The 17,461-nt window shown below is 56.8% G+C and overlaps 2 protein-coding genes across 7 annotated transcripts in view; both read right to left on the reverse strand.

Moving 5' to 3' along the window:
* The window catches only part of EVPL (envoplakin), a 17,906-nt gene extending 13,416 nt beyond the window's left edge, over positions 1–4,490 (reverse strand). For both annotated transcript variants that reach the window (XM_044921518.1, XM_044921517.1), the window contains exons 1-6: positions 4,219–4,490; positions 1,887–1,986; positions 1,369–1,523; positions 1,140–1,266; positions 226–351; positions 6–19 (exon numbers count right to left, since the gene is read on the reverse strand). In XM_044921518.1, coding sequence (XP_044777453.1) covers positions 6–19; positions 226–351; positions 1,140–1,266; positions 1,369–1,523; positions 1,887–1,986; positions 4,219–4,316 — 620 coding nt within the window. In that variant the 5' untranslated portion in view covers positions 4,317–4,490. The remainder of the gene's footprint in view (positions 1–5; positions 20–225; positions 352–1,139; positions 1,267–1,368; positions 1,524–1,886; positions 1,987–4,218) is intronic.
* Positions 4,491–13,118: 8,628 nt separating this feature from the next.
* Positions 13,119–17,461, reverse strand: part of SRP68 (signal recognition particle 68) — a 31,154-nt gene continuing 26,811 nt past the window's right edge. For all 5 annotated transcript variants that reach the window (XM_044921772.1, XM_021680844.1, XM_021680843.1 and 2 more), the window contains 4 exons: positions 17,060–17,189; positions 15,296–15,371; positions 14,403–14,455; positions 13,119–13,932 (listed from right to left, as the gene is read on the reverse strand). In XM_044921772.1, coding sequence (XP_044777707.1) covers positions 13,705–13,932; positions 14,403–14,455; positions 15,296–15,371; positions 17,060–17,189 — 487 coding nt within the window. In that variant the 3' untranslated portion in view covers positions 13,119–13,704. The remainder of the gene's footprint in view (positions 13,933–14,402; positions 14,456–15,295; positions 15,372–17,059; positions 17,190–17,461) is intronic.

A 17,461-nucleotide genomic window follows, 5' to 3' on the forward strand; every position in this document is an offset into this window, starting at 1 on the left:
TCCTGATGGTGGCTGCGTCCTGCCTCGACCAATGGGGGCGCGGGGGTGGGGGACAAAGCAGGCTCAGTGAGAGGCGGGGTGCAGGGGAGATGGCCGCCCACACCCTGGGCCGACTGTGCCCCCACCCGCATCCCTTGCCCCAGAGGGCCTGCTGGGCCACACAGGCTCAGATGGGAGAAAGTGGGGGTAGGGCTGGAGGGCCAGGCCTGGAGGTACGTCACCCACCGGCCCGATGAGGTTCCGGAGCTGCTGCCCGTAGGCCTCGATCTCCTTCTGCAGGATGTTGTGCTCGGCGACCTGTTCTTCCAGCTCTGGCACGCCCGGCCCGAACCGGCCCTCGCAGACCTGCTTCTGCAGGAGAGCTGGCCGCTCAGCACAGCCGCAGGGCTGGGGCGGCGGCCCTCCCTCGTCCTCCGCGCGTCCCCATATGGAGGAGTGGAATTGGTCGTTTGGGCAGAGGGTGGACGGGCCAGCTGGGTGGCCTCGGGGATCGGCAGCCAGCTCACCCTGGGGGACAAGCTATTCTCCAGTGGCCCGGGCCGAGGCCTGAGCATCTTCATGACTACAGCCCCTGACTCCTACTGGTCCCCAGAACGCAGGGCTCAGCCTCTAAAACATCCTCCTACTCTTCCCTGCCTCCTTACCTCCCTGGCCTCGGCACCTCCTGCCTAGAAACCTCTCGCTGGCTCTGGGACCCTGTGACACCCTCCTCTGCCCATGCCCTCCCCGCAACTGTCCCTTCACTGTCATCACGGCACCTTCTGTTGTGGCATCAAAGCACAGTTCCTCACCCGATGTTCAGGGGGCCCTGGCTTTGCCTGCCTGCCCAGAAAACCCCACTTCCCACCACACCCCGGGCTGGAGCCTCTATTTCTTCTTTCTGGAATGTCCTCTCCTCAGCATTTCACCCCAGCCTAACTAAGCCCTCCCACCTCTCTGAGTCCTCTTCATATGCCGCTTCCTGCAGGAAGCCTTCCCTGACTGCACTGTCTCCCCTTCTCTCTCCCGTCCCAGACCCTCCCCAGGTGCAAGTGCACCAACAGGCCCCTGATGGCACACAGCCCAGTTTTGCTCTCTGATTGTGCCAGGTGTGATTTTGAGCTCCTGGAGGTGTCTCCGACATGGAGGACAGCCCTGACCTGTTTCTGCTCCAGCACACGCGTCCAGTCGACCCTGGGCCCCACGTCCGGCGGCAGCACTATCTTCTCATACAGGGCACGGTACTGGGCACACTCCTGGGTCACCCGCTCGTGAAGCTGCTTGATGCTGCCAAGGAGGCGGCCAGCAGGTCAGGGCTGGGCCTGGGGCTCCCCTGGAACCCCAGCGCCTCCGTCCTGGAGCCCTGGCCCTGGCTGCCACCCCACATACTCCTTCTCGATCTCCTCGGCCTGCGGGTGCTTGAGCCGCCGGGCCTTGTCCACATCCAGGAAGAGGTCCTTCAGCAGCACCTCGGCCTCCTTCAGGCTGTGGCCCACCTCCTGCTGGTGCTGCAGGGCCTGGCTCTGCTCACTGTGCAGCCGGTCCTGTAGGTGGGAGACGACATCCCTGCAGCCCCTCATTGCCGCCTGAGCCCACCCTGAGTTCCCCAGGCTGCACGGCCAACCTCGGTGTCCACACTGGCAGAGGGCCCGGCCCAGGGCATCTGTGGGGCAGGTGCAGGGACACAGGGGAGACCCGCCCCCCGCCGAGCCCCTCTGACCCACCAGGTTGGGAGTCCAACAGAAAAGGAGAGCTGAACCCTCTCTCCCACTGTGTTTGGGGAAAGACCGGTGAGTGACAAGGGTTGTCTGTCCCACTTTAGCCGTCCTTGGTGGGCACTCCGGGGCTTTAGTGAGCCTCCCATGCCCCACCCCCCCACTCCCCGCCGCTTGCCGCTGAGGCCTTACCTGCTGCAGTCTCTTCTGGGTCTCCAGGATGTGCCTCTCCACCTGGTCAGCATTGGCTTGCATGCGGGAGATGAGCAGGGCCAACTCCTGGGCGGCAGCCCTGGGGTGCGGTGGGGGGTAGGGAAGACAGAGCCAGCATGGTTGGAAAAGACCCCTCTGTCCCACCTGCGTGGGGTCCCTTGTCTCCCTCTGCCCTGTCCTGTCCTCCAGCTGGGCTCACTGCCCGGGAGGGAGGCGTCTAGGACCTGGGGGTGGGCAGAGGGTGGACGGGCCAGCTAGGTGGCCTCGGGGATCGGCAGCCAGCTCAACCTTCAGGGGGAGAACTGTCCTCACCTGGGGGTTCAGAAAGTGGGGGTCTCTGGTGTGCCTGGCACCATGCAGCAGGCCAACATCACTGTCCTGGCAGTGAGCTCCCAACCCCACCCAGCTCCCTGCCACTTCCTTGGGAGTGAATCATGGCTCAGCACGGCTGGGCTTTGGGGAGGGCCAGTTGGACCAGCTGTCCCCCACCCCAACCTCCTCCCACCCAGCCCTGTCTCCCCCTCACCACCCCAGGCTTTGCCTATGCCCAGGCTAACAACCATTTGGAGGAGCTGCACAGCCCTGGGGCGGGGGAGGCCAAGAGATTGTTGGGGCACGCCGACAGTGCCCAAATTTGAGGATTAAGACCAGATTAGGACCTGACATGCTCCAGGTCACACAGCAAGGAGCAGAGTATGCGCCTGATCTGGCCCCCCAAGGTCCTTTCCATGGGGCGCCTGCTGTGTGCTTGAGCTCACTCTCTGGCCCAAGCAGACCTAATAAAAGTAGAGTGGTCCAAGGTTCATAAGCACAGCACCCTATGAAGTTACAGTCCTGCGGAAGGGAAGGCTTCACTGAGCTGGGCCTTGAACTAGGGGTTGAAGGATGAGCCCCTCCACCCCCACGTCCCTGCCCAGACAGAGGGGCAGTGCCAGTGAAGACCCAGTCTGAAAGAACTCTGTGGCCAAACAGCCTGGGTTTGATCATTCTCTAGCACTACTGCTGTGTGGCCCTGGGCAAGTTACTTAAACTCTCTGTGCCCTCACTTGTGAAGTGGGGCTTTAATAATATCTACATCACAGTGCTACTGTGTTAGGAGAATGAGCGCATTCTGAAGCATCCATACGTGCTGGTGTTTATTCCACTCGGATGTAAGCACCATGAAGGCAAGGACCTGTTGGTTCTGTGTAAGGCGGCACCTCAGTGCCTACAACAATCCTGGCACACAGTAGGTGCTCAATAAATATATGTTGAATGGACTGCACAGCAGGGGACCAGTGAACCCAGTTTGGGGGACGGCAGCCAGAGCCGACCTGGCTGTGTGGACAGAGCCCCCAGCTGCCCCAGGCTAGGAGCCTACCTGGGGACAGGGAGCTGTGGGTCCTGACCCCTGACCCCTGGGCGACCTGTCCTCAGGCCTGGCCTCCTGGGAGGGCTGCTCCCACCGGGGGTGGCACACTCCACCCTGGGCAGGGCCCAGGAGCGCCAGGGACGACAGTGAGAGTCTTAACTGCTGTCCTTCCTGTCCACCCAGAAGCCCAGCCTCTGCGTCATCGCCCCGGTCCGATCCCTATCAGGGTAATGAGCCCTTCATCTCTGCTCCCATCTGCCACCTCCGCCCCACAGGGGCCGGTGAGGGAAGAAACGGAGGGAAGCAGCCAAGTCTGTCTGCGGCCCATGTGGCTGCCGAGAGCCAGGCTGCGTCCGGCAGGGAGACGGGGGAGCAGAGGGAGGCTCTGGCGATGTCCTGGCCCGCGGGCCCTCCCCTTTCCCCACAGCACCCTCTCCTCATACCCACGTGGTGCAAGAATCACCCCAACACTGTAACAAAACTCAAGGCCCGAGGGGAGAGCCTTGTGAGGAAAGCTGCAGCTTAGGTGTCGTAGCACAGCCCCGCCCCCCTGCACCAGGCACCCCACCTCCACCTCTTGGCCTCAGTCCTTCTGCCCACCCTGGGCCCAGGTTCCAAGGGTCAGCCCAGCCCAAGCAGAGCCTTGAGGGCAGAGCCACAGACACGGAGCCAAGCACTCTGGTCTCCCGGGCCCCCGGCCCCTCCCCATGCAGTGTGCATCCAGCAGAGCACCCCTGCCTGCGGCCCTCAGGCCCCCTGGACAATGTGGGAGCCCCAGGCCCCCGTTTGGGCTTGGGAGAGAGTCCACCCCACCACCACCCCCAGACTTTTGGCCTGGGGACACTAAATGCCAGCACTGGGCTGGTCCTGAATGCCAGGCTGCCATCTCCAGGAGGCTAGGGCACCTGGGCCTGGCACCACCCCCTCCCGCCCCAGCCCGCTGCCCCAGGCCCCGCTCACCGGCTGTGCTTGCTGGGGGAGCCCTTGGGAGAGCCCTTGGCCGGGGAGCCCTTAGGGTACCCCTTCCCGTGGGAGCCTTTGCTCAGACCCTTGAACATGGTCGTAAAGGCAGGTGCCGGCACAGGCTGGGCTCGGCTGGTACAGGCAGGTGGCGGGCGGCAGGCGTGTGTCCTCGCTGGCTGCTTGACTGGGCTCTGGTGAGGTGGGGTGGCCGGGCACCGGGAAGGCGGTTTCTGGGAGGCCCCTCCCCGCAGGTGAGGCAGCGAGCGAGCGTGGGCCGGGCTGCCACACACGCACCCACACTGCCCACACTCGGCTGCTCCTGCACAACCAGTTCGGGGAGGAAAGGGCACAGCCCAGAGGGCGGGGCGCCCGAGCCTGCCCGACTCCCAGAGAAGGTTCGGACTTGTTACACCCACACACCCAGAGGGAACCGGCAGAGATCACACCCAGACGGGAAAAGAGCCGGGCCCCGGAGGGACAGGGCTGCAGATGGACAGAGGCCCGGCCTCAGAGCTCAGGCAGCACAGGGCACCCGGCCATCAGGCAATCAGGCATGCCCCCACCCACAGCTCTCACCCTGCCCCAGCAGAGGGGGTGCTGCTCCCCGTCACCACTACAGGGCAGCCACAGGGGGCATTCACCCCAGACAACTGGCACAAGGTACATTTTAAAAGTGGGCACCACCCAGTCAGCTCCCCAGACGACAACCCCACAGTCCCACTGCCTGACCTTCCTGGCTGGCTCCGTGTCATCCTGTCTGTGGCTCTGGGATCCTCCGAAGAGTCTCAGACCAGCTCCGGAGGGGCTGGGATGCCCCCTGCGCCCCTTGCCCAGGACCCCCAGCATTAGCCTCCAGGTGCTGCTGAGCCTAGGGTCTGGCTGAGCCCCCTGGGAACCCACTGTACTTGGGTTTTGCTGCCGGCCTCTCCTCACTCGGTCCCCCAGAAGGGGCCCCTCGTGGCTTTTCTGGAGTCAGATGGGGTGGTGGACATGGTGCCAGTTTATTGGCCTCTTCCTTGCATCGAGTGCCAGGCAGGCCATCTTGCTAGCTGCCTTCTCCTGCGGTGCCCCCCTATTTGCAGGCCCTCCTTTCACTGCCCACGTCGAAGAATCCTTCTACAGCTAGAGCGCCACTCCCTGGAACCATGACAGCGTTGGTGGAGGGCGGGCTGGACGAGTAGCAAAGGGGAGGGATGCGGCCATGCTGGCTTCGGGGCATGGGGGACATCCTGGTAAAGCCTAGCTGAGGGCAGAAAACAGAGAAGACGTAGGGATGGATCCCTCCAACTAGAGAGGGCAGGGGGACAACTGAGACTGGTCACATGCCCAAGTGGGACAGAAGAGGTTGGAGTCCCTTTTGGCTGCGTCTCATGGACAAGCCACTGAACCTGGTCCTGGAGAGGGGACACAGGAGTCACCCATCCTGGCAGGGGAGGGGCTGGGGGGACAGCGGGGGTGAGGAGGGCACCAGGGGGCCTTGACAAGTAGCAACAAGGAAGCTGAGGGTATCCAAAGCTCCGCTCCCGGTTGAGTGTGAGCTGGAGCCAGAGATGGAAGGCCAGGCCTAGAGGCCATGCACCCCCACCCCAGCCTCTCCTCCATGTTATTGCTGGGTGACAATTTTCTTTGAACCACTACTAGCAGGCCTGCAATCAACTGTCCTCAGAAAGGGGCCATTGTTTAAATGACTGCAGGATCCAGAAGCCAGCCCTGAATGCGCCAGCCTCTCATCTCCAACCACAGAGCTCACTTCCTTATCTTTGAGATTGGACGAGCCCAGGAGAGCCAAGACGGGAGGCAGGAGACTGCAGCCCTCAGCCCCCTGGCCTGCCTCCCCGAGAACTCGGGACTCCTTCCTGGGAGGTGGTGGTCGTTGGAGGTAGGGGGCCCAGGGGAAAAAGATGTCTAGACTCCAGCCCCGGGAGAGGAGCAGCAAGGGGAGCCCCCCCGCCCCCTCGAAGCTGGACAGGGTAGAGGGATGCAGACCCCGGCTGCCGATGGCAGGAGGCAAAAGGCAACCAGACTGAGATTTGGAACGGTTGAGCTCTGTCTCCTGTCTGCAGAAGCTCTCCTGGAAATAAATGAGCGGCACAGGAGGCTCTCACACGCCCGAGATTAGGGCTAACTGATTCATGGCAAGAAAAACAAGAGTTGAATTCCTGGCGTGACTGTCTAATGCCGAATCAAATCAGGCCCCAGCGCCCCAGATAGGGGCTGACATGCAGCCGGCAGGAACAGCCTCGTCTGGGAGATGCTCCTAGTCACATGGCAGTGACTCTGACCCCCAAGACCAAAGCACAGGAGAAGGGAGAGGGACAAAGAAAGAAAGATGCGGGTTTTAAATATGTGAGAAAGACAAGGGTCATTTAGGTGGCCAGGATGGGACAGAGCCTCCGTGGAGACCTGCACGGTCCCACACGGCAGCCACAAGATTTCAGTCGTTGGAACTCAAAGACTCAGTGTGGAAAAAAAGATGTGAAATACCTCATCAATAATTTTTTTTTATCTTGATTAAAGCCACAATATTTTGGATACACTGTGTTAAATGAAATATACTTTTAAAAATCAATTCCATCTGCTTTTTACTTTTTTAAAAAATGTGGCTACTCGAAAACTGACAATTACACATGTGGCTTGGGCTTGCATTTGTGGCTCACCTTAAGTTGACCCTTGAACAATGTGGGGGTTGGGGCGCCGACCTCCCCATGCAGTTGAAAATCTCTGTATAACTTTTGACTCTCCCCAAACTTAACTACTAACAGCCTACTGTTGACCAGAAGCCTTACCAGTAACAGAAATGGTCACTCAATACATCTTCTGTGTGCGATACGTATTATAAACTGTATTCCCACAATGAAGACAGCTAGAGAAAAGATGTCATTAAGAAAATAGTAAGGAAGAAAAAATATATTTACAGCATTGGACTGTATTTATAAAAAATTTATAAAAAAAAAAAAAGCAAGCCCCATATAAGTGGAGCCATGCTTTTCAAGGGTTAACTGGACAACTGTACCAAACAGCCCTGGCCTAGAAGCTGGACAGCGTGCAGCAACTTTCAGCCTTCCCAGGCCTCGCCCTGCCACATCTCCTCCTTTTGAACCAGGCAGGAAGCCCAGGCCTGGCTCCCTGTCCTGCCCCTGGGGCCTCCCCTCGCCCGACACTAGCTTCGTCCTCTGTGGAGTGGGAGGTTGAGGCCACTGGTCCAGGGTCCCCCCCCCCCCCGGCACCGTGCCAGCTAGGACTCCAAGTAGCAGCTTCTCACACCCCCTAGCCTGGAGCTGGCAGGCAGGCCAATGCGGGCCACTCACAGCTCATGGGGTGGGGGGCAAGAGCAGGCGAGTGATTGGGACTAAAAGCCGCCGAGCTGCCAGCTCCAAGGCCGCCATGCACGTGTGCAGCTAGGCGAAGGGTGGCAGCTTGGATAGCACACCAGGGCTTAAGCTACCCACTCTCTCCTCCTGCAGGGGACATTCTTCTCCCTGCTGAAGCAGATGATGGCAATTCCCGACTTTGCCCTGGGAGCCATAACCTACCACGCTCCCATATGCTCCTCGGTCAGGACAAGCTCTGCCGTCTCAGGAAATTACCCTCTGTTTGTACAAAAGCTCTGCCATCAGACCCCTGGAGCCGAGCTGGCTGATAACCTCTCCTGTCTCACATTTCCTTGGGGCGCTGAGGAGAGAAGGTGCCTCCACCAGCTGGGCCTGGAGAGGACGAGGGCCGGTGAGGAGGGGAGCTGGGGCTGAGTCTCCCTGTGCGTGCAGGTGCTGAGGGAGGCAAAGCTGTGGCCCCAGGAACCTACAGGGTGGTCTGGAGGAGGCTCTCTGGGCTGTGAGTCTGCCCAATAAGCCTGCTAAAACAAATGCTGAAGGTCAGCCTGGAGAGAAGAGAAGGCGACCACGGCTTGCCTATCTAGAGCACAAAAGGCAGGAAAAGGAGCTGGTTATTCCTTTTGGGGCTTTTACAGGGAGAGTACAGAGGAAGCAATTCAAACCAACTAACCAACCAACCCACCCTACTGTCGGGAGATCAGGGTCCCACATACTAGACGGTGAGACAGAGGATTACGGGGTGACCTCAGGAGTCCTCAAGTCCCAAGTCTGCCTGAGAGGACAAGGTCAAGGCTGTTCCCCTCTAGGAGTGACTCCCTTTCCCTAGCCTTGGGGCCCAGCGGCTGGCCCAGTCCCGCCGCGGGACCAGAGCTGGGACAGCCGCATCTCTGGGCCACCACGCAGCCTCAGGAGCTGCTGGGCCTTCTGGTCTCCCGGTCGCCCAAGGGCTCTGGGCCCTCCTGTGAAGTTCAGGTCTGTGGGCGGCGGCCAGGCCATCGTGGCACTCGCGAGCTCAGCCGCGGGAGGGAGTCACCCGGGCCGTACGGAAGCGGCAGGGGCTGACCTGCACTGAGCCCCGGTCACCGGTCTGAGGAAGGAAAAGGCTTATAAAACAAAGAACTGGGCGCCTGGGTGGCTCAGTTGGTTAAGCGACTGCCTTCGGCTCAGGTCATGATCCTGGAGTCCCGGGATCGAGTCCCGCATCGGGCTCCCTGCTCAGCGGGGAGTCTGCTTCTCCCTCTGACCCTCCCCCCTCTCATGTGCTCTCTCTCTCATTCTCTCTCTCAAATAAATAAAATCTTTAAAAAACAAAACAAAACAAAAAAACAAAGAACTAATAACAGTCTTCGTGGCTGAGGAGCAACCCTTCCTAATCAGTCTTTACAGCCAGGAAATTGGAAGCACGTGGGCAGCTCAGTGGACTCGGCTTGTTGTCCTGGTGATGCTGTTTAGACCCAGCAGGGCCTGGCCTGGGGAGGGCGGCAGAGAAAGGCGGTGGGGGCGCGCTGAGGGAAGGGAGGGCGCTGGGTGCCAGCGGAACGGGCCCCACCAACTCCCCGCACAGCAGCCCCGCCTCCTGGACACTGGGCTCCCGCTGTCCCCGTCCCCGGGGAGAGCTGCTCACTGTGGGGCTACGGTTGGAAGAGAGACTTCCCTAGTTCAGTCCTGGCCAGGCAGGAGCTCCCCCCGTGAGGCCCCAGGTCCCAGCCAGGACGTCGCGCGGGCCACAGGCAGCACTGGGCAGAGAAGCGCGTGTTCTAATGCCGGCGCCGTCCCGGGGGCGGGGAGGGGGGGCAGTGAAGGGAGGGAAATTCCTATTTGTCAGTCAGGTGCCTCTTAGGTACTAAGTAAACCCTTTGCACATTTTCCTTCTCACAGTCAGAGAAGCAGATGCCCCTTTTCTGGGTGAGGACCCCCACGCCCTCTCCATTCCACAGACAAGCCAGAGCTGACGGACATCACAGCTTTCGGGGACCGGTCACCTGCCTGTCGTACCTGCCCTGCCTCTTGCCAGAAGACCCCTGGGAAAAGCTCAGCCGAATAGAAGGGCTGTGGTTCTTTTCCAAGTGTGAGGAGTCCAGTGACTCCTCAGTCCACAGACTGAGCATGAGGACACATGCTGCAGTTAGTGGACGTGAAGAAACCATCTGCCGAAAATGGGGACTACCGCGAAGCCAGGCTCCCCCTTCCAACGCCGTGAAAATCCCCACAGAGGGCACGGCCAAGGGGAAGGCAGGGCCCCGCCTGCTCGGCGTTTCCTGCGGGTCTTGGCACCAGCAGGGAGCAGCTCATCGGACCGATGGGCTGTCACAATCCTGCCCCAAAACAAAAATAAAAACCAAACCTTAGATGCTGAGCTCAGTCCCGTAAGAGCTTGGAAAGTTCAGACAAAAGGTTCTCATGAGTACTCCATCCGTATTCATCATCTGAGATCACACTTCATCCACCCTATACCGGCTAATAACACGGTGAACACCGCAGAGCCGGCCTGCGGCGGGGGTGGGGGGCCGTGCTCGCCCCTTGCGCAGCCCCGCCCGCACCCCGCCTCTCACAGCCAGCGGACCGACAGGCTTGATTCTTCCAGCCGCTGCTGTCAGGATGCAGGCAGCGTCCAATCTCTCTCTCTGCTTCGGAACATCGATAAATTTTACAGCTAAACCTGGTTTCCGTCTCTTCTGTAGCAACAACTGTCTTAGAAATAAAATTAGACCCAACACATATTTTTGCTATCTTTGGGTGTTTTCCTAGACCTCTGAAGGGTCCAAGCTTGTGAAGGCTGCACAGCAACGTGTTTAGAATTCTGTAATTGGCTAGCTTTGGGGATTAATGATGTCAAGTGTGCAAAATCCATGCAGCCCCTACCTCGGCAGTCCCCAGGGTCAAGCATCCCCTGACGAGGGGGTGAGGCCATCACCTCAGTGGGAGGAGAGATCGGGATGGTCTCCAGCCGTGGCAGGGGCAGGGCGCGCAACCACCACAGGCCGTCACCTCCCGGCCAGTGAAAGGCTCAGGCTGCCACCAGAGGAAGGAGATGGAACGAAGCTTGTCAGTGTTTCATTTCCAACAGGGGAATCCAAGAATTCTCAGCGTAAAGTAAAACCAGAGACAGTACCTCGAAACAACGCACATGGAAAGGAGAAAACACCCAGGAAACGGAGTGGTCAGAGCCCCTCTGGCCCCAGCTGCCTCAACGCTCCGTTTTTCCAAACAGAACCAACAGGGTTAGAGGCCACAAACTTGGCCACATTATGTCTTTCAATCTGATGTTCAGCATTATCTCCTGGTAATTTTCACCACTCATGTTTCTGCAAGTCAAGACCACCACCACTCAACAGACAGGAAAATAAAAGCCCTTAGCACGGCAGCTGTAAGGCAGAGCCCGAAGTAAGCTTCTCCTCCTCTCTGGATTGGGGAGACAGAAACCTCTTGCAGGGTCCAAGCCTGCTGAGCAAGCGTAGCTCATCCTGGGGAGGGATGGGAGCCCCAACTGCAGGAATGAGCACGGGAAGCAAAGTGAGTACCCGCATCCATCACTTACACCTCAAGACCGCACTCTTGTTCCACTGTGTGGCTACTGGCACTTTGTTCTGTACATCTACCCAGCAAAACGTGCTGGCCCAAGGAGCGGCCCAGGGCTCGACTCTGAACCCATGGTCGTGAGCACTGCTCCCTGGCCTGAGGACATGATGGGGTCCTGCTTTTGGCGCAGTCTCCCGTGACAGCCTGTTTAATGTCCAGGGATCCTATGTGAAGGGATGTGCAAGCTAACCAGAGACCTTGGCCCTGCCAGGGCTGTCTTCTTGTGTAAACACGTGCTCTTAATACTAAACATGCCTTGTTAACAGCCTCACTGGCTGACCACAGCCACTACCATGCACAGCAGCTCCCGGGGACACCAGGAGGAAGGGAATTTCTAGTGTGGCCACAGAAAGGAAAAGCTTAGGAAAGGTCAATCAGAATGACTGACTCTGGATTCCACCTCCCCACTGATGCCGGCACTCTAAAAGAGGAGGGGTAGGAAGGGCCATGAGCAAGACAAAGGGACGTCTTCCCAGATCAGGGCAGAAGGAGCCACCGGCTCAGACAGGCTGGAGGGCTGCCTGCATGGGGGCCTGCCGCTGGGGACCTGACCCAGCTGTGGCTGCAGCCGGTGGGCACAGAGAATGGGGCAAGGGAAGCACAGAACCTAGTCCACAGCCTGCTGTTGCCAAGCTGGGGAGCCAGGAAGAGGGCAAGGAAAAGGATAAAGACCCCCAGGGCTCCCTCAGCCCATCAGGGACACAGTCTTAAGCCTTCGGGACCAAATTCCAGGACCTCATGCTCAGGTCATCTGTGCTGTATCTTCAGAGGGAGGGAGGATAACCGCTGACTTGTATGGCACAGATGATAAAACTTTCTATTTAAAAACAAAATCAGGGGGCGCCTGGGTGGCTCAGTCAGTTAAACGTCTGCCTTTGGCTCAGGTCATGATCCTAGAGTCCTGGGATCGAGCCCCAAGTCGGGTCCCTGCTCAGTGGAGAGTCTGCTTCTCCCTCTCTCTCTCAAATAAATAAAAAACCTTTAAAAATAAATAAATAAAAACAAAATCAGCTTCCTAAGGCTCTTTGACCCAAAGCAAATCCTGGGGGGAGGAGAGATCACAATCTGAGCATCTGGAGTCCTTGACAACATTCAATTCTAACGAAGTCTGATTTGTCTTCCTGTCTTCTAACTTCTGGCAACTCCCCCCTCTGCAGTTCCCTGGGAAAACAAGAGGCATGTCCGTGCCCACAGTGGGTCCAGCTTGAAATAATGTTCTCAGGTCTTTAACCACCCAGCCTTCCCTTCAAGCTGCTCTAATCAGCTCCAGGTTTAGGCCACACTGAAGCCAACATTTCCTTCCCTCTGTGGCTTCGCTTTCCTACGGGGCAAGTGAGTTTCCACCTCCAAAGGGATTCAGAGGTTTCAGATACATCTCATGTCTAAATCACTTTTATTGCTCGCTTTCTTTCACTGCTTTTGGGACTTCTATTATTGATGCTATGATAGAAACAGAAAAAGGGTCACTAAAGGAAAAACTTAAAAACGAAATCTGGGGAGGGGCGCCTGGGTGGCTCAGATGGTTAAGCATCTGCTTTTGGCTCAGTCAAGATCTCCAGGTCCTGGGATCGAGCCCCTCATCGGGCTCCCTGCTCAGCAGGAAGTCTGCTTTTTCCTCTCTCCCTGCTTGTGCGCTCTCTCAAATGAATGAAACCTTTAAAAAAAAAAAAAAAAAAAGGAAATTGGGGGCACCTGGCTGGCTCAGTCTGTAGAGCACGTGACTCTTGATCTCGGGGTCATGAGTGTGAGCCCCACATTAGGTGTAGAGCTTACTTTTAAAAAAAGGAAATTGATTTAAATATAATCTATGGCATCTAAAAATTTCAGATTTAGAAAGTGCCTCTAATACTCCCTTAACTGGCCTCAGACACACCCGAGCTGCCAGAAGTCAGGGGACACCCGACAGGACAGGATCGAGCAACAAGGTCCCTAGGAGGGCGCTGGGACCAGATGTGAGTGAGAGCATGTAAAAAAATGGGCACAGTCTCCAGCATCTTTGCCTTTTTAATATAAGATTTGTTTTCATCATTTCTGAGTGTAACACATTTCTTCTAAAAATAGAGCTCTTTGCTTGTTCTGAAACTTCACTCCCACTTGGAGGTGACAGGGCATAAGGCTGACCATAGCTGTGGGGCGGCGCTGCCAGCAGTCCCTAGCCACAGACTCTTCACGGGACTCTGGGTGCTCACGGCGAGGAGGAGTCCACTGCAAATCCGCGGTACTGAAGAAACACGACAGAAAGTTCCGAGCTCCCATCCATGCCTGGCGTGGACCCACCCGAGCACGGCTCCCACAGGCCACGGGGCCAGATGGCAGCGGCCCTTCCCCCAGGAGGTGCGGACAGAGGGATCCCGCACACATCCACCAGAAGACGGCAGGGTCCCCCTTCTAGCACACCGGTTAAGAACGGCAAGTGCACAAACACACAAGACATAGGGACGCAGGGCTGAGGACGTTACACTCCTGCCCGGGGCCAATGCAGACCTGGATTTAATATCATGGAACTTGCTGGGGTTTTCTCACAACACAGATGAAGAGTGAGAATCTCCCCTTGCCCCCAAGAAGAGCCTGGTTAGCTCCTGAATCCAAAGATGCCCTTGATGTATCCAGTGAGGCCACTCTTGGTCTTCTGCTCCAACTTGTCCTCAAGAGGTGGGAAAGCCACATGGTTGAGGGCCAGGTCAAAGAACAAAGGCTTGCAAGGGATGGGCTGGAATCCCGGCGGGAAGTGCACGAGGTTGGCTTGCTTGGTGACGAGGGAGGGGTCCAGGCAGAATGTCTCAAACCGTTCGACCAGAGGCTGGGAGTCAAACCAAAGGGAGGAACCCAGGAGTTAATCACTGACCACCAGCGGAACACGTACTATGTGCTGAGCACCCAGTTCAGAGCCTACATGGGCTTCCTCGCTTGATCCCCACCAATCTCCTACAAGGGTGTCATCACGTCCCCACCTCATAGCTGAAAGTCACCGAAACCTAGAGAGGTGGAGAGCGGCGTGGGCCAGGCCAGGGGCACAGGCGTACTGGGCGTCCCAGGCCGAGCTCCTAGCCAGCCGCGCCTCACAGCCCAAGTTCCTAAGCTCCTTATCTGGGGCCAGCTAGCTGACATGAGCAAACCTTATACAAGCAGCTGTGACGTCTCTGAGCAGAAGGGAGGCAAATAGGGGGTTTGCTTAGAGATGAAGTGTTGTCTGTTCTACAACTGAGCACACATTTCTAGTGAGTTATGAATTCTACTCTTTATTCCTCAAAAGCTGCATCCCAGACATACCTTGTTGTCCTTGACTTGGGAGGAAGTCTCTGTTTGGTGGGAGTCACTTGCATCTGAAAGTTGCACAGGTATTCAGTAAGAACAGGGACTTAACACGATATAGTCACAAATGACACCTATCACATGTATGGGTTCTAAATCCCAAGAGCAAAGGCAGCAACACGTGGGGAAGTTATAGCCCTTTCCTTCCTGGGCCGAGGTCTAAGCAGCGCCGACAAACAGACGATAAACCCCAGAAGCAACACTGTCAGGCCAGTGGAGCCCCGACGGTTGTACGAAAAATACTATTAGGGAGGAGGAACCTCGGAACTGGTTCTCTAAATTCTTCCACACAGGAGCGCCCAGAGGGCTCACTGGGTCAAGCATCTGCCTTCTGCTCAGGTCATGATCCTGGAGTCCCAGGATCGAGCCCCACATGGGGCTCCCTGCTCAGCGGGGAGCCTGCTTCTCCCTCTACCCCTCTCCCTGCTTGTGCTCACTCTCTTGCTCTCCCTCAAATAAATAAAATCTTAAAAAATAAGTAGGGGCGCCTGGGTGGCTCAGTCGTTAAGTGTCTGCCTTCGGCTCGGGTCATGGTCCCAGGGTCCTAGGATTGGGCCCTGCATCGGGCTCCCTGCTCTGTGGGAAGCCTGCTTCTCCCTCTTCTACTCCCCCTGCTTGTTCCCTCTCTCGCTGTGTCTCTGTCAAATAAATAAATAAAATCTTAAAAAAAAAAAAAGTAAGTAAGTTAAATTCTTCCACACAGTTTGATGCCTTCATGTGGCAGAAATAATGGCAGGAAACAATAAAAATCTTACAGATTAACTAGAACAGGAGTGTAGGGGGCGGGAGAGGGGAGGTATACCAGCGAAGGAAATTTGGGAACATGTCACAAGAAGAGGCAAGTGGCTCACCAAGGATGGCTGCTGCCTGCAGAGAACACTTCTCTGACCTCACTTGCGTGATGAGCTCTTGCACGTCGGGCAGGTCCTGTAATGATTCAGAAAAACATGTACTCATGAGCCAGAGCCGGGCCAGACAAGTGTGCCAAACTAAGCTAAGTGATCCCACCATTATTTTCACAGGATTTTAGACTTTATAAACAGTTTACCGTATTTAAAAAACAAAACGAAACAAAAAACGCTAGCCTGCTAGCTCCGACGATAGAGCATGTGACTCTTAATCTCAGGGTCGTGAGGTCAAGCCCCACAGTGGGCGTGGAGCCTACTTAAAAAAACAAAATGGGCACCTGGGTGGCTCAGCTAGGCGTCTGCCTTCGGTTCAGATCGGGCTCCCTGCTCAGCGGGGACCCGCTTCTCCCTCTGCCCCTCCTCTTGCTCCTCTCTCACTCGCTCTATCAAATAAATAAAATCTTAAAAAAAAAAAAAAGGCACTAACTTGTTTCAGACAGGAAAAGTGATGCCTTAGCTTAAGTAATAATGCCTGGAGACAGTAGCGAGGATAATATTATGAATAAGCATATCACACGCTACATGCATGATGGGCCAGGAGCCTTCTGAGCAGTTCACACAATTGCTAATTCCATTTTCGTAATAATCCTGAATTCATCTGTACTCCACTTTACAGAGGAGGAGACTGAAGCACAAAGGGGCCCCGTGGCAGGCTGCAGTCTCCCACCTGGCAAAATTCGGAAAGATCTGAACCCCTCCCGCCTCTATTCTCAGACTTAGGTCAGACAGGGATTTGTAAACGCCTCTTCCTGCCTCCTGGGATAATCGTCCACACAGTCCGCCTCCACATCCCGGGGCCAAGGTCACCCCATCATTACGCTGCCACCATGCTGGTCACATACCCTCTCACCGACTCCTTCCCATCCCCACCTTCCCTCGAGGACCTCGTCCTTCCCGCACCCAAGTCTGTGTGGCTCTGAAGGCAGAAGCCTGGTGTGTATGTTATCCCGGAACCCAGTGCTGTTCTGAGGGAACAGGTGAACGCCCACAGGGCAGTGGCTCCCGCGCCAGCCTGCCCAGGGCAACCCCGGCTGGCCTTCCCGAACGGTCTCCACTAGTAAACAAACGCGCCTGGGTTCCCTGGGCCAGTTGGTGCTTCGATCCCCACATCATTACAGCAGTCCACAGCTTAAAAAGCCAGCTGTCATTCAACAAGCAGCAAAACGAACCAAACCACCAAGTACTTTCCATCAGCAGGTAAGCTTTGAGGTATACCCAGACTGCCTGGGGGGTGTTGCTAAAAGGCAGATTTTGACTCAGTAGGCCTGGAGCAGGGCCTGGGAGTCTGCGTTTCTAACAAGTTCCAAATGCTGCTGCTGGTACAGGCACACTTTGTGGGGAAAGGCTTCATCACTGGCTCTCAACTCGGCTGCATATCACAATCAGTGAGGGGCTTTACAAAATCCCAATGCGCACCTCAGACCCTACAGGGATCAGAACCAGAATCTAGGAATCTGGGGGGATGGGACTCAGACAGCCATCTTTTAAAAATCTTTCCAGGTGACTGTAACATGTAGCCAAATCTGAGAACAGTACTTCAAGTTTATTTTAACCACAGGAATGGCTTTCCTTCTTAGTACCCGAGTCCATCTCAGGCCTGGAAGCACTCAGGGCCGCACCACACCCGCAGCTGGCCAGGGAGGATGGGCCTGAGGTCGTCTCACTGCATAGCTTCCCTGGGCGTGGGGGCAAGGAGCAGTGCCACACCTTTAAGCTGTTCCTGAAGGCCCTGGCGTCAGAATTTACTTCATTTGCGTACTTCAGGACTCGGTCATACAGGACAAGGGCTTCGCTCCACTTCTTCACCAACACATAGGACTGAGCAATGAAAAAACACCTGGCGGGGAAGGGAAAGAACCAGAATATTCTAGAAGATCAAGGCTTTCCTTGAAGTTTAGGCTCAATTTTAGATTTGGAAACAGGCTTCTTAACCTCAGGATCAGTGCAGGGAAGACCCCGACATTCTCCATGCCCCGGCTTGGCAGGCTACCCTCCACTCTTCCCTGCGCTGTGCACGTCCCACACTGTAACAGACCCACTGTCTTCTACTTACTGTCTGACTCTGTGGCTCCCAAAGGCACATGGTGGAAGCCGGGACAGGCCCGGAGG

Source organism: Neomonachus schauinslandi, chromosome 15, assembly GCF_002201575.2.
Source record: "Neomonachus schauinslandi chromosome 15, ASM220157v2, whole genome shotgun sequence".
Classification (NCBI taxonomy): domain Eukaryota; kingdom Metazoa; phylum Chordata; class Mammalia; order Carnivora; family Phocidae; genus Neomonachus; species Neomonachus schauinslandi.